This window comes from Adiantum capillus-veneris, chromosome 16, assembly GCF_014529385.1.
Source record: "Adiantum capillus-veneris isolate H3 chromosome 16, ASM1452938v2, whole genome shotgun sequence".
NCBI lineage: Eukaryota > Viridiplantae > Streptophyta > Polypodiopsida > Polypodiales > Pteridaceae > Adiantum > Adiantum capillus-veneris.
In genome coordinates, this window is record NC_140946.1 from 47,663,166 (window position 1) to 47,682,671 (window position 19,506).

A 19,506-nucleotide genomic window follows, 5' to 3' on the forward strand; every position below is an offset into this window, starting at 1 on the left:
TCGTAACTGACTTTTTGGAGCAGTTTTGGAGGCTGATAATTGTGATTTTCAGCCATTTCTCTCCATTTTTTAGCTTCCCATGACTTTACCTAGGACCAAGGAGCTCATTTTCAACATTGGAAGGCATCAGATGCATGTTTACAGGGCTGTTTTGCTGTGTTTTCAGCAATACATGGGTTTTGGCAGCCATGGAAATCTTCCCCTTTTTGCATCTATTTGTTCACAGATGCATTACAGGTCAAGGGCAGCAGAGGGGGCGCTCGATTTATGTTGGGGGGATGCTTCATTAAGAACCTGTCCACAGGTTAAGAGCTATGGAGTGCTTTCTTTCCCTCTCATGTACAGTGTGGTGCTAGGAGTGATGCCCTGCACGCTACACACTGCTCTCTCTCTCCCCTACGTGCAGTTATGTGATGCCCCACAAGAGGGCTCTTCATTTGATTGATGTACAGCTGTGTGGTTTCATGCTTTTGTGCTGAGGCAAGAGCCTCCTTGAGCAAGAACAGGGGTAGCTAGTTGCTACTCCAAAGCAGGCACCGGTGAGGGTCATAACCTCACCATACAGGTGCAAATTCAGCGCTGTGTATGCGCAGAAAATTGACTGTTTTTCAGCCATACGGACGCAAGAACACTTGGGAATCGTGCCCCACTGGTAGAGGACAGTTAGGGGACTCTTCGGGGCTGAAAACAGGGCAAAAACCAGTAAATACAGCATGCTGAATTTACTGTTTTTGGGCAGAAATCAGAGGGTTTATGCCAGTGGAAGTGAGTTCCAACAAGGGAATTGGTTTCGCGCAAGTTTTGGGGCTGTTATGCTGCAGAAATTTGGCCAAATCAAGTGGTATCTGGTTGGATATAGACAAAGGATTCCCAGGACTCTACTTTGTAAATTTACCCTCTCAAAGTATAGAGAAATACCAAAAGGGGCGCCAATTTTGGGGCCTACAGGTTGTCGGCATCTACTCCGGGCATTCTAGCTTCCGAGCCGTGTGTGTGCTAAAGTGTTTAATTCCCGTCGCATGTTACCTTTGCAAAGTGCTCTGTGTGTGTGTCTAAAGTAAAGAATTTCGGGTGAAAGTCAACGCCTACCACCCCACGGGCCGGTTTCACTAGACAATGTGTGCTTAAACAGTGTGTCATCTATTGTCACAACCTGGTGACATGGCAATGCCGAACTGGAAGGAATTGGCCAAAGGACCAAGAATTAAACCCAAAAGATGAGCCGCGGGGCCTAAGGGGTTAGGATTTGAAAATCCTAACCCCTACTGTCATGTGCACATCTAACCCTATGTGTACATGGACAAGCTACTTCTTGACAAGGGTTCAATCAGTTTAGCTTAGGAAGTGTTCTGGCACTTTTGTGAGTCTATTCGCAGACCGTGCATGCCCAGGCACTTAGAGAAGATGCATATTCTCTGGTTGCACACAGCATGACCATCAAATTTCAGTTAGAGCCCATCAGGAGCATTTTTACAATGCATAGACCTATTTTCCCTATTTTAGCTAGTTTTCACTTATTAATTTTTAAGTGACTTTGTTGGGAAACTAGGTAGGGCAATTTGACTCAGCAAGTATATAAGGAAACCTAGCGCTAGCACTTTCTGGCAAAAGAGGTAGTAGGGACCAGACATCCGGCAGTGCACCCTCTCAGCAAGACTCCCCAGCATGATCACCTAGCGTTTTCAGCCAAAGAACAAGCCTGCGTTTTCAGCTTTGCAGATCAGCCCAGAGTTTTGCATTTGCAGCAGCCTGGCGACAGTAGGACACAGCAGATCACTAGCGTTTTGCATCAGGCATAGATTCAGCCCTAGCGTTTTTGGATCAACTGGCAACCTAGCGTTTTGCAGATCCACTGCGACAGAACCAGCATAAGCAACAGCGTTTTCAGTTTTCAGCACTTAGATTCCGCACCGCAAGTCCCAAACCTCGCAGATCTCACCTTCCTGCAGCAGATCCTCGCCGCACGGTCAGATCCACCGAAGTTTGCAGATTCAGCCCAAAAAATGCAGATTTCAGCATCTGCGTTTTCAGCGCGTTTTCGTTGCATTGTCGTCATCACCGTCGTCACCGACATAGAGTCAGAATTCAGCAAATAAAGATTTGCAGATTTCAGCCATCAACGTTTTCAGATTTCAGCCCGTCTCGTCGTCCTCATCGTCGTCGGCAAGTCCATTGCATTGTAGAGATTGTGCAATCAATAGTAGACCGCTCTCGCCATAGAGAGTGGGGCCTTCGGAGGAGGGTTTGACAACATTCTAGTGTCGCATTCTTCTCTCTCTATCTCTCAGTCTCAACACCTTCATTCACAGTGTTTATCCACTTTGTTTGTGATCATTTGCACTCTCTCACTAAAGGAACGGAAGGCTCTCCCTTCCATAAGTAAAAGGAATCCTTGAGCACAGTCCGGAGCACTCATCTTGAGCAAAGTTCAACATTCACATTTGCTGCACCTTACACCTACCAACTTATGGAGCACCGCCCGGGGGACACAACCCGAAAACTCAAAAGCTTGAACTCTGCCCCTGATGTCCGTAAATTGCATTGACATGCTGACGTGTTACGCTATACGGATTTTCGCGTTTTGTGTTGGCAGATTTTTGTGTGGGTTTTGAGAGCATATTCTTTTGGGTGTGAGTGCTTTTGGATCAAATGCTTTTGCGCTTTGCTTTTGGGTATCCCTTGTAACTTTGTAAATGCCTAGAGAGCATCTCAACGCAAAGTCTCAGAGAGAGTTGGACCCTCGGGAGTTAAACCTTTGCGAAGCAATAATAAAGAAATACCGAAAAGGGCACCAATCTTTGGTGCCAGTGCGGCTGAGGACGGAACTCTGCCATCTCGTGTCGATTCTTCTCTTTTCTCTCTCTTCAATCAAGTTCAATTATTTGCAAAAATTCTCCTATGTTGCTATTGATTTCTCGCTTGGAGTGTCCAAGCCTAAAACATCTATGCCTACCATGATCTACGCTCACTTGACTCGATGCCGCAAGCTATGTATCAATCTTTTCCTACAATAGGTCCTTCAATCTCTAGATAAAACAAACTATATAAAAGAGAGCCTCTACTGTAAGGTGCAAGGGAATGAATGTTGAACTTTGCTCAAGATGAGTGCTCTAAAATGTGCTCAAGGTTCCTTTTCCTTACGGAAGGGAGAGCCTTCCGTTCCTTTAGTGAGAGAGTGCAATGGACACAAACAAAGTGGATAAACACTGTGAATGAAGGTACTGAGACAGAGATAGAGAGAAAAGAATACGACACCAGAATCTTTTCTCTCTCTTCAGTCAAGTTCAATTATTTGCAAAAATTCTCCTATGTTGCTATTGATTTCTCGCTTGGAGTGTCCAAGCCTAAAACATCTATGCCTACCATGATCTACGCTCACTTGACTCGATGCCGCAAGCTATGTATCAGTCTTTTCCTACAATAGGTCCTTCAATCTCTAGATAAAACAAACTATATAAAAGAGAGCCTCTATTGTAAGGTGCAAGGGAATGAATGTTGAACTTTGCTCAAGATGAGTGCTCTAAACTGTGCTCAAGGTTCCTTTTCCTTACGGAAGGGAGAGCCTTCCGTTCCTTTAGCGAGAGAGTGCAATGGACACAAACAAAGTGGATAAACACTGTGAATGAAGGTACTGAGACAGAGATAGAGAGAGAAGAATACGACACCATAATGTTGTCAAACCCTCCTCCGAAGGCCCTACTCTCTATGGTGAGAGCAGTTTACTTATGATTGCACAAATCTCTACAATGCTTTGGACTTGCCGACAATGTCGACGACGATGAGGACAACGACGAGACAAGCTGAAATCTGAAAACGCTAATGGTTGAAATTTGCAAATCTTTATCTGTTGAATTCTGACTCTATGTCAATGACGACGAAGCGACGACGACGCGCTGAAAACGCTGGTTTCACCTGCTAAAAACGCTGGATAGCAAGGCTGAAAACGCTGATTTGATCTGCTAGAAAAACGCTGATTTCACCTGCTGCAAAAACGCTGATTTGCTCTACTGCAAACACTAGACAGCAAGGCTGAATACGCTGTGGCTGCTGATGTAAAAACGCCAGTAGATCAGGCTTGAAAACGCTGGCAGATCTGAGGACTCGATGCGAGGATCTGTTGCGGGTTCGGGCGGTTCGTAGATGCTAATGGCTGATGGCTGAATTCTGAAAAACGCTGGCTGGTCTGGGAAGCACCAAAAACGCCAGGCTGTCTGTTGGAAGAGGTCTTGCTGAGAAGGTGCCTGTTGAACACTGGGTTCCTGCTGTCTCTTCTGCCAGAATGTGCTAACTCTAGTGAAAAATGTCAAAAATAGAAAAAATAGGTCTATGCACTGTAAAAATGGTCCTGATGCGTTTTGATGGAAATCTGATAATCATGTTGTGTGCAACCAGAGGATGTGCATCTATTCTAAGTGTCTGAACATGCACGGTCTGCGAACAGACTCACAAAAGTGCCAGATCACTTCCTACTCTAGACTGACTTGACTAAATTGAACCCTTGTAGTGATGTAGCTTGTCCACGGACACATATGGTTGGATGTGTCACGTGACATCTACTGACATGGGCTCTCGCAAATTTAGCTTCATTTCAAAGAAACATAATTCTAAATGAATAAAGGGAAATAACTGGATCCATAAGTGAGAGGGGTTTTTCATTTGAGACATTCAAGTACAAATATTTATAGTGCGTCATTCAGAGGAATAACAAGAGCGATGTGAACGGGAATATTTGTAAGCCACCAAGAACGGATACTTTTGATGTGTCACATCAAATGGGTGACAAAGAGCATTGAGAAGAAGTATTCAACAATCAAAACGGGCATCTCTAATTTACCCTAGAGCATGCCTTGGTGATTTAAACTAGAAGAGAATGTGATATTGTTATGCGTGCCCGTTTGTGAGAGTGGTATCAGAGTAAGGTCTCCTCTTTCTCTGCAAATGAGGACGACTTTGGGAAGATATGAAAAGAAGCCACGACAAGTCAAGAGAGAATCAAGCATAAGGAGCTTCGAGACTTGCAAGAAAAGCTTGAAAAGTTGGAAATTTTTTTCGCTCTGCAAGGATCGAGAGGACATGGGAATCTTGGAGAACGCAACAAGAGCAAGATGCTCAAGAATCTAGAGTTATCAAGGAGTGGAATGCTCGAGATCCTTAAGAATCTATAAGTAAGCCAAACTCTTCAATTTCAATTCACAGAAGCCTGAAAGAACTTTCCCTATCATCCACAGTTTCATCTTATTTCTCTTTCAAAACACGCTTGAGCACCAAGTCCAAAACCATAGCCAAGAAATCCCACCATTCCAAGAAAGATATGAAGAAGGTTGTCACGAGGACGTGGCAATTGTTAACTATGTCACGAGGACGTGGCAATTGCTCACCTTAGTTGTTGGTTTCTTTCCAATGATTTTTGTTTTATTTTTCAGACCCTCTTTTTGAAGTTGCAAATGGTCGGACATTGTATGGGTAATGTGAACGGTAGCTTCACCCACAGACGGGAAGTTGGTCGGCACTGGAATTCGTATCGTAAGAGAGGATGTCTAGGCTCAGTGCAAGGTCCTGTAGGTCCCCCGTCGCACTTAGCAAGTTGGTGGATACTAGGAAGTGAACTCAATAAAGGCATAAAGTCAAGGTGGGATCACCAACAGAAAGTATCCGACAGTTGGGCCACATTGCACTTTTGGATGCAATCCCAATGAGGATAGATGGTCAGATGACCAGTGGGAGCCCAATGGAAGCATCTTCTAAAAATTAGGGAACTGCTATTTTGGGCCGTTAAATGTGTTCGCGTCATTACCTTCGGAATGACAAGGGGAACATTTAGAACTCTGCCGCGAAGTCAACTGCGCATCCAGTCGGGAGATTTTTAGGCGGCAACCCCAAAACGGGAAAATGCATGTAAACGCGCCAAGTGGCACATTCCTATGCACATTCCTCTTGCATCAAGAAGTGGCGCTGATTTTTAAGCTTGGAGAGGCCTCATTTTGCAACTGTCTCACAGGTTAAGAGCTATAGAGTGCTTCCTTTTCACTCTATGTACAGTGTGGTGCTAGGAGTGATGCCCTACACACTATACACTGCTCTCTCTCCCCCCTACGTGCAGTTATGTGATGCCCCACAAGAGGGCTCTTCATTTGACTGATGTACAGCTGTGTGGTTTCATGCTTTTGTGCTGAGGCAAGAGCCTCCTTGAGCAAGAACAAGGGTAGCTAACTGCTACTCCAAAGCAGGCACAGGTGAGGGTCATAACCTCACCGTACAGGTGTGTTTTCAGCGCTGTGTATGCGCTGTATTTTGAATGTTTTTCAACCATACGGACGCCAAAACCATTGGAGCAGTGCCCCACTGACAGAGGACAATTCGGGGACTGTTTAGGGCTGAAAACAGAGCAAAAACCAGTAAATACAGTGAGCTGAATTTTCTGTTTTTGGACAGAAATCAGAGGGTTTATGCCAGTGGAAGTGAGTTCCAGCAGGGAAATAGGTTTCGCGCAAGTTTTGGGGTTGTTATGCTACCGAAATTTGGCCAAAACAAGTGGTATCTAGTTGGATACATGTAAAGAATTCCCAGGGAACTCAAGAAACGACTTCAACTAAATTCAAGACCAAGGCTGAGATACTTGAGGAAGGCATCAAACAAGAGTGGGATCGGTTTTCCCAAAAGGAGCATGAGTGAGTCACGCATTACGTGAACAGGAATTGGTTCACTCTTTCCAAGGTAGCTCAATCCATGAACCTTTCTAATAAAGAAAAGATAAAGAAGTTGACATGATTTTTTCCCGACCTTCATAGAATCATGAAGATGCATCCGCAAGGTACTTTGCAATGGATGGTGGAGTCAGTAATGCAAGCTGAAAGTTTACACTCCAATGTGAAGAATGTAATTCCTGCAGTGGGATGAGAACAGTAGAAAGAACGGTAATTTTGTGGTCTACCCTAGAAGCATGCATTGTTATCTTGAGGAAGTTTTGGAGTAAAGGAATTCGATCTAACTCCTAAGAAGACCCTCAAAACGAAGTGAGAGTAATTATTTGATCAAAGTTACATCTATGAGGAAAACATAAAGTGCGATTATGCTTATTTGCTTTTTCGCATGAGATATGAATGTATCTAACACAGACACCTCACTCTCAAGTGTTCATAAGAGTAGAACCAAGTTTGACAATTGTTTTGTTTGATAAGCTGGTTTAGTCGATCACCAAAATTCATAGATTGATTTGGTATCCGGTAATCCTCCATCACATTACCTGCTATTGTGGGCAAATTTGCAAAATATTACTAAGGAAACATTTGGAGACTTTCACAACAAAAGCTTTCACTAAGCTTGAGTACCTCCTGAGCCCAAAACCCGTAAGAGTTAACGGAAGTTATGGTAGTGCTTATAGCACGAAAATGAACTCTCTTTATGAGGGAAGTAGCAAGAGACACTCCAAGTCGAGAATCTACCGCGACACAACAAAAGATCAATTTAAACAGTTCACAGTTCACAATTGATTCGACACTGGCCCGGCGGAGTTCCGTGCCTAGAGATATTGGCCCCAAAGACTGGCGCCCCTTTCGGTATTTCTATTTGTATTAATCTGTGTTCAAAGTACAAGAGTGCAGGCAGGTGCTCACACTCAGACTCTGCGTCCAGATGCTCCGAGTTATGAGGCCCTGGCCGTATATTTAAAGATTCCAAGGGATGCTAAAAGCAGAGCCCCAAAAGCTGTCCCAAAAGCTTCAAGTTAAAAGCACATGCAAAATAAAGCAAAAGAGGCTTCTCTCTCTCTAAACCTCTTGCATAAAATAAAGCAAAAAGGTTCTCTCTCTCTCTCTCTCTCTCTCTCTCTCTCTCTCTCTCTCTCTCTCTCTCTCTCTCTCTCTCTCTCTCTCTCTCTCTCTCTCTCTCTCTCTCTCTCTCTCTCTCTCTCTCTCTCTCTCTCTCTCTCTCATTCCCAAGCTCCATGGGGTCTCCTAATTTGAAGATAGGTACGATTGTAGATAGGCTCCAGTGTCCGATAGGCCCTCACACATGGCACGGTTAAACATAACTGCCAGAAGCTCTGCTAGTAGGTCTTTGGCATGCATGAAATGCTCAGCTACTAGGCCCTCATGATCATATGTTCTCCCAGTCTTCATCCTATCAATGGCTTGCTTCACCATCTCGGCAGTGAAAAAGGCACATGTATGTGGGCATGGGTCGGGGGGGTTGGGGAAGGGCAGCTGTCCAGGTACTATGTACAGAGATGATGCGTACTGACCCCAGGTCTCTATGGAGGAAATAGCAGGGGGGGGGGGGGGGGGGGGGGGGGGGGGGCCACGCCTCCCGTGAGTCTTGACTCAAGAATAGTTGATATAGATTCTGCTCGAGTCTAGCCAAAAAAGCCCTCTTCTTCCGCCGCACCAGGCGTCAGAAGTCCATCTATGACTTTCTGTGAGTGACGCCCCCCAACAGCACTTCCCTCTGAAGTCTGGCTCTAGTCTGGCGGCACTCCTCATCGTACCAGCTGTTCTGAGGCATGCTCCCAGATCGGCGGCTCTGCAAAGGCTGGGTGTGTGGATATGCTTCAACTGCTGCCTCATGTAATGTCAGTGTCAGTATAGTAGTTAGCTCCTCCAGAGGTCGACCCGGGTCCTCAGTGCCTAAGCGTCTATAGATTCTGTCCATGTATACTGAGTCCGTCTCCCTTGTGAATGTGTAGCGAGTAGGGGCTGCTACTCGTGGCCTATGTGCTGCACTGAAATGGAAGGAGATGGTCATTGACACCAGAGCATGATCCACCGCCACCCCGACCGGTCTGGGCCCAACTGTGAGATCCTCGATACAAAAGATGAGATTCGGTTGTGCCATGACATAGTCCACATGGGAACTTCCTAGAGACAGATATGCTCGCATAGCACTTGAATCCTCTCGACAGTTAGCCATACAAGGAGATACAACATGCTGGTATGGGGAGATGACATCATGGTTTCAAGCACATGGGTTCAGCATAGACCGGCTGCCACCATTCCATTACTCATTGGATGCACCATCTCTCACCCTTACACAATCAGAGATCGCCAAGCTCATACGCCAAGACCTGACCCAGCTAGACACCAGAAGGACATGGATACAACCAGCACAGGAATTGGGCACGAAGATGGCTTTCTACAAAGACCACCTTCTCCAGCTTACGGAAGATGGTTTTGTGGCGAGACCCAGATACATGGATACCCACTTGTCTCATGGGATACGATGTGCTATTGGCCAGTTACGCACATCTTCTCACCAGTTGCGGATTGAGACTGGGAGATACAGCAGAGCACCAGCAGAGGACAGGACATGCCCCTTGTGTAACATGGAACCTGAGACAGAGCTACACTATACATATAGCTGCCCCGTCTACTACGAGATACGAGGCCGCTTCCATTGCTTGTTCAGAGGTTTTGGACCACTCTCAAGAGTCATGGGATACGAAGATCAGAGATGTCTGGGTTTGTTCTTGCTCAAGCTGCGCAGACACAGAGATAGCCTGATGAATGGCGAGGCTAGCCAGTCTCAACGACGGATCACAGACTTCTTCAGAGCAGACACGCGACAGCCGCAAGAGCCACTCCCACAGCAGAGCTCCCCCTCGTCTCACACCAGAGGTACACTAATTGACCAAGCGATTGAACTGGGGAAATCCAGGCGCCCGCGACTGCGAAGAACTACACAGCATCGACGGAGGCTACGATAGAAAATTCGGAGCACGCTGGCCAGGCATGCACGACGCCCGGTCAGACTACTGACCATGGAGGAAATTGATGAGATTCGCCAACGATCGATGCTAGATCTCTTGTGATTCAGCTATCCCAACAAGCCGCCCATTTTTGCTTAGTCCTTTGCTTAGTTCACATCGATCAACTTAGGACCCCATAGTATATATCTTTGTTTTGTATTGTTGTTAGGTTATTTTGTTACTCTGACTTTGTATCAGATCCACCACTTTGTAACTTTCGGGTCTCATAGGTCATTATGGCCTTTTGAAGACGTTAATATAACATTTCTATTTCTCTCTTCCGTAGGAAAAGCAGCCATAAAGCAATCCCAAAAAGCTCTTGCAAATTGCATAGCCATAAAAGAAGCCCAAAATCTGCCGAAAAGCTGGCCCTGCTTTTTTCGTACAGCTGCTGCCGCAAACGTCTATACACTGCCACGTGGCTGGTCCGCAAACTACGCCGCAGTTTCCGTAATGTTTTGTACGACAGTGCCACATCAGCATACCCTGCATTTTCCGGGGATCCATAGCCACGGGGGAGAGAGTGTGTGTACTGGGCAGCCACGTCACCAGTTTGTGACATACCCCCCTCTTGAAAGTATTGTAATCGCCCTCGATTACGCCTGCAAAACAGACAGACCATAAACTATCTTAGTAGACACTGACTGTTAGTACCTACGCACTAGGAACACACATCTAGCACATGTACCAATCGACAGTCACATCACACGACATCACAGGACACACTAGACATCACAGGATATCATATGACAAATCACATTCAACATTCATTCGGATCTTAGATTATGATTTATTGGCAATGCAATTAGCAATCGCATCTAGATCCACTCAAGACCTCATAGATGCCCGATTGACTAATCCCTATTGCAACCATGTCTATCGAGACCATTCAGACCAAAATGCTGCAGTCATTTTGTCTATGAGGTCCTCGGTGGATCTAGATGCGGTTGTTAATTGCATTGTCGATAAATCATGGTGTGAGATCCAAATGAATGTTGAATGTGATTTGTCATGTGATGTCCTGTGATGTCAAATGATGTCCTGTGATGTTGTGTGATGTGATTGTCGCTTGGTACATGTGCTAGATGTGTGTTCCTAGTGCGTAGGTACTAACAGTCAATGTCTGCTAAGACCGTTTATGGCCTCTTGTCTGTTTTGCAGGCGTAATCGAGGGCCATTACCATGCTTTCAAGAGGGGGTATGTCACAAACTAGTGACGTGGCTGCCAATACACACACACAGCCTTTCCTTGCAAGAAATGCGGGCAGAAAAGCTGATGTGGCAACCTCCGCGTTTTGTGGTGTGTTTCACGGAAATGTACGGAATCTCTGTTTTTTTGCGGCACTGATTACGACAGCAGGGCAAGATTTTGGGACTTGCTTTTTGGCTACGGAAGTTGCAAGAGAGAGAAAGCTTTTGCTTTATTTTTCATAAAGGCTTTTGATTTTGAAGCTTTTGGGCTCTGCTTTTAGCATCCCTTGTAAAACCTTTATAAGAGTCTTTGGGCTCTCACTTCTCAGAGCATCTGGACGCAGAGTCTGAGAGTGAGTCACGACCACTCCTGTGTACTTTGAGTTGCAGATTAATATAGAAAGAAATACCGAAAGGGACGCCAGTCTCTGGGGCCAATATCTCTAGGCACGGAACTCCGCCAAGCCAATGTCGAATCAATTGTGAACTGTGAATTGTTTGAAGTGGTTTATTGTGGTGTCATGGTAGATTCTCGACTTGGGAGTGTCCAAGTCTATTACACCATCTCTATGGATCCTCAATGCGGGTGGGTAGGCGGGGGCTCCTATAGTTGGTGCGATGCCACGGCTAAGTTGTAGATCATGAGTAGGTGCATAATTTTTCCATACGTCTACAATTCATCAAACTCAAACACGTAGGAAAATATAGAATAAGTACAAATCACACCCCCTTGAGAATTCCATAGCACAATGAAACACCATAGAAAGTTTTTAATCTAGCTCAATCCAAGATCAATCGTCAAGGTACAATCATTCATCATAATACATACTACATACGAAGGACCATCATCACTAAGTCTCATAGCAAATAGAGATACTAGAGAAATGTGACTGGCGTGTAGGCAAAGAACAAAATGAGGAAGCAAAAAAATGGAGCCTCCAAGCTATGAAGTCTAAAAACCCCAATCCTACTTCAATCAGACTCGGATGCGTCTAAACTATCATTCCCCCATTGGGCACATCCGGAAAAGAACTATGAGTAACTGTTACAACTCTAGCTCCAAAATGCCCTACATATAAAGCAAGAGGCAATCTCTAACTCCCCCTCTCCACACTAGACTCTGAACAAGCTAAAAGAGAACTGCCATGGTACCCACAAAACGATAGCGCAGTGTTGTCCAAGGCTGGGTTCACATCGCCCCGCGGAAGAGCTGCGAATTCTTTGCGAGCCAATCAAAATGGCCCTTGCTCGCTGCCTTGTTCACATAAGGCGGTGGAAGATGCTGACTGGGCTGCCACGTCGAGGAAGAATTACCCTTTATCTCTTACCCTTTATCTCTTCCACCCTGCCCTCTTTTTCTTCCGACACCCCCCCCCCCCCCCCCTTCGCCCGTGAGCACTTCCACCCTGATGCTTTTCTTCTCCAGCCAATGGAGCTGCGCCATGCAAGCAAAGGGACCCAGAGCTGCTACCGTCTTGTGTGAACGCTAGGCGGCGGCAGAGCTTAGCATAACTGCTTTCTGCCTGGAAGTAGTGGAAAGGTGCGGCACTTCCACCTCTCCAATCTGAACCCACCCCAAGAATATCACACTGTCAGAGTATGGAGACAGCTTGATAAAGCACAACTCCAAAGAAATGGCCGCGACCAAACATCCTTAAAGAAAGCATATCTAGGTGCCTTGTGCTTCAAGTACACCAATGAATTCCTACAAGAAATAAGACCTGAGCACCTGAGCCAAGGATCTAGACAAGATGCTAACGAAATATGCAAGCAATCTAATCGAGCAAGTCCACGCTAACACAAGTGTAGCACCACTATAAGTGGAAAACACCCTCTGTGTGCTTCTTCAGCTGGGAAGGCTTTGAGGCTCTAAAGTTTGATGATAATATCAAACCATTGCCCCCCATTGTGGGTCTCCCACTGATAAGCCTTTCAGGCTCCAAAGTTTGCTCATGATGTCAAATCAAATAGCACTAGCACATAGTCTCTGCAAAATTTTTGTTCCATGTACTTCCCTAGTCTTAAGATGTGCTAGTTGTTGATGACGTGGCGATGCTGATGTGGCAGCAGATGGCTAGCCCCAACACAGATGCTTTTTCTTGTCACAAATGCTTTTAGCATCAAAGCTCCAAATGTATGGTTTTTGGATGATATTGCTAATACTGTAATGCACTTGTTTTAAGCAAGTTGTTTCTAAGAAACTCGAGTCTTCAATTATTAAGGGGGTTGAGTGCCCCAATTTTGGACACACAGACAGTTGTGACTATACTCGAGGTACCGAGAGCCATTGTAACTCTGTTGAAGCATTAATAACAAAAGCAATAACACCTGAGGGACCCACACGTCTCATAGAGGAACTACCCTTCTCAAGGTAGGTGTTTGTCAGTCTTAAAGTTGTTTCCATTTTGGTGCTATCTCAAGTTTGTAAGTGTTTTACCGTCTTAATAAACCACAAAAAGAACGGCAGTGTGACCATATGGCATAAACAAGCAGAAAGTGATAGCAAGCAGTTAAATACCAACAGTAGCAAGAAGGAGGGACGGACACCTAGGTTCGGTTGGTGAGTTTGCATGCTAAGAACACTTTGAAAGATTCCTCATCCTTATGGCCCAATTTTCAAGAGAGATTTTATCTAAGAATCTCAAATTATGAGGATTCATATTCCAAAGGGACCAATCTGTTTAAAAAGGACACCTGTCCAAATTAATCAAATTACATCAGTATTGGCTTTCCCTCTCAGGAAGATTGAAAGTATTGCATCCCCAATACGTGCTCTACAAAAGTACTGGTCGTTGGCCCATGGCTCATGCTCAATGATGTTTAGCCCTTGATACATGGTTAATACTTTTAAGGCAAAAGCAGCACCCCCTTTCCTCTTTTTCCCCCAAAAAATAAAATATATGGGCCCATCAGAAAAGTAACATAACACTTAGAAGCAGGACATACCCTCAGTTGTGACGTGGCACTCAAAATGTCACTAACAAGTTCCCAATTCATGCCCAGTTCATGCACAAGTCCAAGAATTGCCTGCAAATATAGACACACATTGTTTAGAATGTTAGCTGTAGCAAGGTTGCTGTACAAACTTTCAGTTTATACAACTTATGCAAAAAGAAAAGAGTCTCCCAACCTGATCTTCCACTGGTGACCAAGGTATCCCAACTCCAGGTTGACTCAAGGAAGCCTAGCAGTAAAAACCAAAGAGTCGTCATCTTCTACCAACAAACAGTTAGGAAGCACTTTCCTAATGTTGCTGCTCTCTTACCTTCCCAACCTTCTGTTTTCTGTTCCGATCACGGCTAGCGATCTGCTTTATTAGTTTATTTGCACTGGTAACACTGGCTGCTCCATGATAAGCTCCTGTAGTAGCACCTGCATGAACCATCCAATCCAATGTATATTAAACATCCAAACACACACAACAAATTGTATCACAATTTCGCATTTTGCCGTGCACTTACCGAGTCCTTCCAGCCCTTGATCTCCTTTTTGCTTTGACTGCTCTTTCTGATAAAAGTGCAATCCAGCCATAATTAGTAAACAAAAGTTGCCTCATTCACAACAAACTTGGTAGAAAAACATGATGGCACTGACAATTACCTGCTCATTGTGACGATGGTTGTTGTGCTGCCAAAGCTGTTCAGAATCCCTCTGAAATCAATTTGATCTTTAGTAGAAAACCAAAACACATTGTGTCCTTAGGTTTCACTGTACCTCATATTAACCAAAGAAGACCCTTACAGAAACATACACACAAGGAGGTGACAAACACATCATTTCACCACAAGCAAGTACCGTGCTCAATTTTCGAGATATGCTAGCAAAATCGAGCTGGATGAAACGATTACGGCGTGTACCTCACATCCTGCTGATCCTGCATGTCCCGCAAGGTGCCTAGGTTTTTTCTTTTTTTTGCTCTTAAATGGACTATCTACACCATCCACAGCAATGCTGTTTCTTGCAAATGCTCCACTTGAATCTACATCCGTTGCTCGACCTGATACTGAAGACCCTTCCAGCAGACCTGTCATCTCATCCTGCTGTGAATTTGTGTCGCAACTGGAAATATCAGATCTCGTAAGATGGGCAACAGGAATAGACACCAAAGGTCCTGTTCCTCCAGCAGCTCTCTGTCTTGCAGCCACTGCAGATGTTCGCATCCGTTTTGTTGGGATACTTCCTCTATGAGGTTGATTTCCTCCAAGATACCCTGAGCTTCTTTTTCCAGTAACAAGGGGGGAAACTAACGGACCCACAGCATCTGCAGAATAGGAGACGATCATGAAGCCCGGAACACGGACATTCCTTTAGCATCATAAATCCACCATACGTACAAGTCCCAGGAGGATAGTCCAATGCTTCACCAGAAAGATGTGGTTCCAATTCTGCCATGGTTGCTTCATGCTCCTGTAATCTCTGTTCGTATTCCTGATGGATGTGACATCAAGCATGCCATTAACAAAGAGCATACCACGTACATCCAGAAGATTGTCTTCAAAACTTACCCCTTCCCAATGTGACACCACTGACTGGCGGTAGACCTCCATGGAATTCTGAGGGACTGAGTAGAAAAGGCTCTCCTACATCATAACATGATAAAGTAAGATACTAAAAATAATTGCAGAAAAACCTTTAAAGAGCTAGTGCAATTGTAACAGCCTTACCTCTGAGAACTGCTCGTCCCAAAAATCAAAAATACCAAACTCAGATACCCGATCTGGTGTGGGAGGTGCTTCCACGTGGGGCATCCAGTGCTTCTCACTTGAGTCTTTGAGGAAGCGCATTGCATATGACTGAACAGGACGGACCTGAGCACTGCTTGATGCAGCTGCAGGCTTCATTGTTTTCATCCCCAACTCTACTTTCAGAGCCTGATTAGAAAAGTCAAAGTCCATCACTTGTATGCAAACAAGAATTCATAAAACCAGTCAAACTTTAGCCTGCCAATGACTTGAACCACACCTCATCAAATAAAGTGCTATCAGACCCAGCGGCCTCTTTCGAAAGAAGAGCCTCTACCGACTGCCAGTACTTTCTTACTGCTTTTGCTAGACCTTGAGCAAGTTTACGTTGCCTACTGCGAGCTTCCATCTCCTCAAACTCCAGCTGTTGTTTCTCTTTTACCACCCATCTTGCTATCTGTGCAGCAGCAGCAATTTTCCAAAGCCGTTCCTACATGTCACCACCCATTTTAATTTTTAAAGCCACCTTGCTTAAACCAAGTAAGCAGAGAACTGATTATGCCAGATACCAAGACAATGCATGTTGACTGCAAAATCATCCTCAATAGAATCATTGACTAGCCTAGCACAAACAGCCATTGGCCTGACCAGGACAAACACCAATGCAGTTTACAGTGACTGCAAGATTGAATAATACCTGCATAAAATCATTGGCTAGCCACGCCATTTCCTGTAGAACAAAATCCCAATGTGAACATTTTCGTGGTGTTTCCTGGTGGAAATTCTTTTCCTTGGACCTATCGGCACTGTCTCCCACAGGATCCTGCTGTATGTTATGATGCAAAGTATCAAAAAATGTGAATTCAAAAAAAAAGCATGCCATTTACCTTATTCAGAGGTACTCTCCTACCTGGCAACCCTCAGCCTCTATCACGGCTAAAGTTTTGTCAGCGTTTTGAGAAGTAGGACCAGAGGGAGTTTTTATGCCGTCACCTACATTCAGGTCTGTTTTCTCCTCAGGCAATGATGAAGCTGGCAACTTGTCATCCAGCATAGCTCCAGCGCCAGCAGCATTCAAGCTGTTATCAGCCCTATGTTGTGGCTGCAGTGGGGCTAACTCTTGAGAACTTGAAACATTCATGGGTAAGATTCTGGAGTGGCTTGGTGCTTCATCCTCAACCTTCACTTTGATTTCTTTGGGTAGTTGAGTTTGACCATAAGAATCACTACTATTGATCTCCTTCTCCAAAGGAACGCCTTTTTCCAGTAGATTTTCACCTTTAGCGTGAATAGCCTTGTCTGAAATACGTGTATCAGATCTCAACTGAACTCCTGGGCAGACAGACTCAACAACTGTATTATCCTCAGTATTACCTGTCTTTATGGACTCAGATACTGGCAATGTTGTGATCACATCCACATGCTTGGCTGGTGAAGCCTGTTTATGAAGTAATGGCTCCTTCGTCCTTACTTTGGCTTCATCAGAGCTTGAAGAAATAACTTCTGATTGACCTGTCGCTACTTCAGTGTTTAAACTTCTCTCTATAACAACTATTTTATCCTCCTTCGTGACTGGAGACGAACAATTTTGAGATGACTCCATGACTGTGGTTATCTTGGCCTCTGCATCATGTTGAGCTGAAAGTAAGAGATCCTCTCCCCCGCTGGATGCAAGGAGTGAGGATGACATGTCCCTCCCAGCTTCAGTTCCTACGGAAGGGAACCGGTCCAAAAAATTTGGACCTTCATCCTGTTCTGTTGTACTTGCTTCCTTTGCATTTTCAAGCCCTAGAGTCCCAGAAGCGAGTGATTCAATGGCATCCTCATGAGTTGAAGAGGCCTGCAGTGTTGTAGCAGCCTCTCGTCTGTCAAGAGTTGTAGACACCCTTTCCTGCCCTTTGACAACAGCCACTTCTGCATCTTTGCCCCTTGTTTGTGGAGCAGCTTCATCAATTGTGACAGCCTGCACGGCTATATCCTTACTGACATCCTTAACTTCAGCGTCAGTAGCAACTGTGAAAGAGCTAATAGATCCACCTTCTGTTTCAATCTTTCCCACTTCACGTGGAGCAGACAACCCATTGCTGAAACGATTACTCCGTTGTCTGTTTCTTCTTGCATATTGACCCTTCACAGGCACCTTGTTGCTCTTGCAAGCATCCAATTCTTTCTTTGGTTGATCTTTCTTGTCATGCTCAACTGAAGAGCTGACAGTTGCAGGAAGAGCATCAGGAAGCGTCCTCTCAACACTGATTGACGTAGCACTGACGTCCTGATAACAAAACTTCCCACTTGAACCTCGTGCTCTCTTTGAATCTGAACCATCCTCTTGAATGTCTGAATTCTCCTGTCTTCTATCCTTGGTATCACCTCTCCCATCACTGAAAACCGATTCAGATCAAGTGTCAAGTGCTATGCATATCATGTCCAGAAGCCAAAATATGCTTCGATCCCCTGACACCAACAGAGGTATCCAACAATTCCAAAACATGCTCAAGCTAAACAATATTATGGACCTGGAAAAGATGTTCTTCACAACTGGATCTGTTGGAGTCAAAGACCATAGACCAGGCAAAGGTTCTCCAAATTTGAATTCCAAAGGATCACCTCCCTGCACGATGAAAAAAATCCACAGATGCTTTCAGTCACTAATAGAACAGTGAGCCAACCAACATCTTGACGGATATGAAAAGGGAGCTAGGCATACCTTCTCCAAAAACTCTAACTCTCTCCGCCGTTCGTTTCGACCAGTGAGCTCTTGCCTGTATGTAGCTCAAAACTTTCATATGATCTGACTATCCTAGGCAATGTCAGTATGATATCAAGAGTTTTAAAACAGACACAATACCTAAGCTCTGCTTGAGCCTCCTCTATGTCAACCCGGTGAGATGATGACTCGTTTTCTATTCCAGCCACGGCAGCAATTCCTGCGCCCATGGAATCTCACTATGCATCGACTGTAATGTCAGGCCCACGGCCTACACCAGTGCCTATTGTTGCTATGTCTACGGTGAATGCTGTAAACAAGTTGGTCAATCAATATCTCTCTCTCTCTCTCTCTCTCTCTCTCTCTCTCTCTCTCTCTCTCTCTCTCTCTCTCTGTGCTGTGTTATATTCTCTCTGTGGGCCCCTCCCTGGCCGTTGCCCACCCCCTCTCTCGCTCAGCCCCTCCCTGCCCATTGCCCCTCCCCTCTCTCGCTGAACCCTCCTTGCCTGATGCCCCTCCCCATCCTACCTCGCTGCCCACCTCCTTCTCTCAACGTGCTGTTTTCCAGCGTTAAGGGGCAGCCCGCATCATCATCACAGTAGAGGGCAGCGCGCAATATTCCACATGCCTGTGTTGGTTTCGGGCAGAAGGGAAGTCCAGTGTTAGAAAAAAACCGGGGTACAGTGTATTTTAACCTGGCTAAAATCATAAAATCCCGGTTAATTTTGAGAAACCGGCCAATTTTCACAAGTTTTACCGACAAAAGCTTCAAATTTTGACCTCAAAACCGATAGTATTCCAAGTTTGCCCTTATTTTCTTCAGTTAGGAAAAATGTATTTTTCTAGTCCTGAAGGGGACAATGCGTAGGGAAAACCAAACTGTTGTACGTGGATTTTCTCAAAGCGATTAGGTGAAGTACTATGGTACATTGACTTAATTTAACCATAAGCAAGGGCCTTGCTTGAGGCATAGGGTCCTCTCTCTCTCTCTCTCTCTCTCTCTCTCTCTCTCTCTCTCTCTCTCTCTCTCTCTCCATCCAGCGATCAGTTTTTGAGGGTCTTCGCTAGCGGCAGGCTATCATCACAGCATCAGAATTCAGTTGTTCAATATTCAGCAATGTATTCAGCCCTTCAACAAGACTTCATCGCAGTACGTCTCTAGCACCTCGTCATATTCAGCCATTCAG

The 19,506-nt window shown here is 45.1% G+C and overlaps 1 protein-coding gene across 5 annotated transcripts in view; it reads right to left on the minus strand.

Annotated features, from left to right (window-relative positions):
• The window catches only part of LOC147438992 (chromatin modification-related protein EAF1 B-like), a 57,505-nt gene extending 38,522 nt beyond the window's left edge, over positions 1-18,983 (minus strand). The window contains exons 1-17 of one of the 5 annotated variants that reach the window (XM_086484930.1): positions 18,848-18,979; positions 18,461-18,629; positions 18,320-18,374; positions 18,129-18,223; positions 16,987-17,993; positions 16,523-16,911; positions 16,310-16,438; positions 15,893-16,102; positions 15,595-15,801; positions 15,436-15,510; positions 15,265-15,358; positions 14,788-15,191; positions 14,531-14,581; positions 14,392-14,437; positions 14,196-14,302; positions 14,061-14,114; positions 13,877-13,957 (exon numbers count right to left, since the gene is read on the minus strand). In XM_086484930.1, coding sequence (XP_086341056.1) covers positions 13,877-13,957; positions 14,061-14,114; positions 14,196-14,302; positions 14,392-14,437; positions 14,531-14,581; positions 14,788-15,191; positions 15,265-15,358; positions 15,436-15,510; positions 15,595-15,801; positions 15,893-16,102; positions 16,310-16,438; positions 16,523-16,911; positions 16,987-17,993; positions 18,129-18,223; positions 18,320-18,374; positions 18,461-18,549 — 3,093 coding nt within the window. In that variant the 5' untranslated portion in view covers positions 18,550-18,629; positions 18,848-18,979. Of the gene's footprint in view, positions 1-13,876; positions 13,958-14,060; positions 14,115-14,195; positions 14,303-14,391; positions 14,438-14,530; positions 14,582-14,787; positions 15,192-15,264; positions 15,359-15,435; positions 15,511-15,594; positions 15,802-15,892; positions 16,103-16,309; positions 16,439-16,522; positions 17,994-18,128; positions 18,224-18,319; positions 18,375-18,460; positions 18,630-18,847 lie in introns of all 5 variants that reach the window. The other 4 variants (XM_086484927.1, XM_086484928.1, XM_086484929.1 and 1 more) reach the window with 4 other exon arrangements.
• Positions 18,984-19,506: the final 523 nt, after the last annotated feature.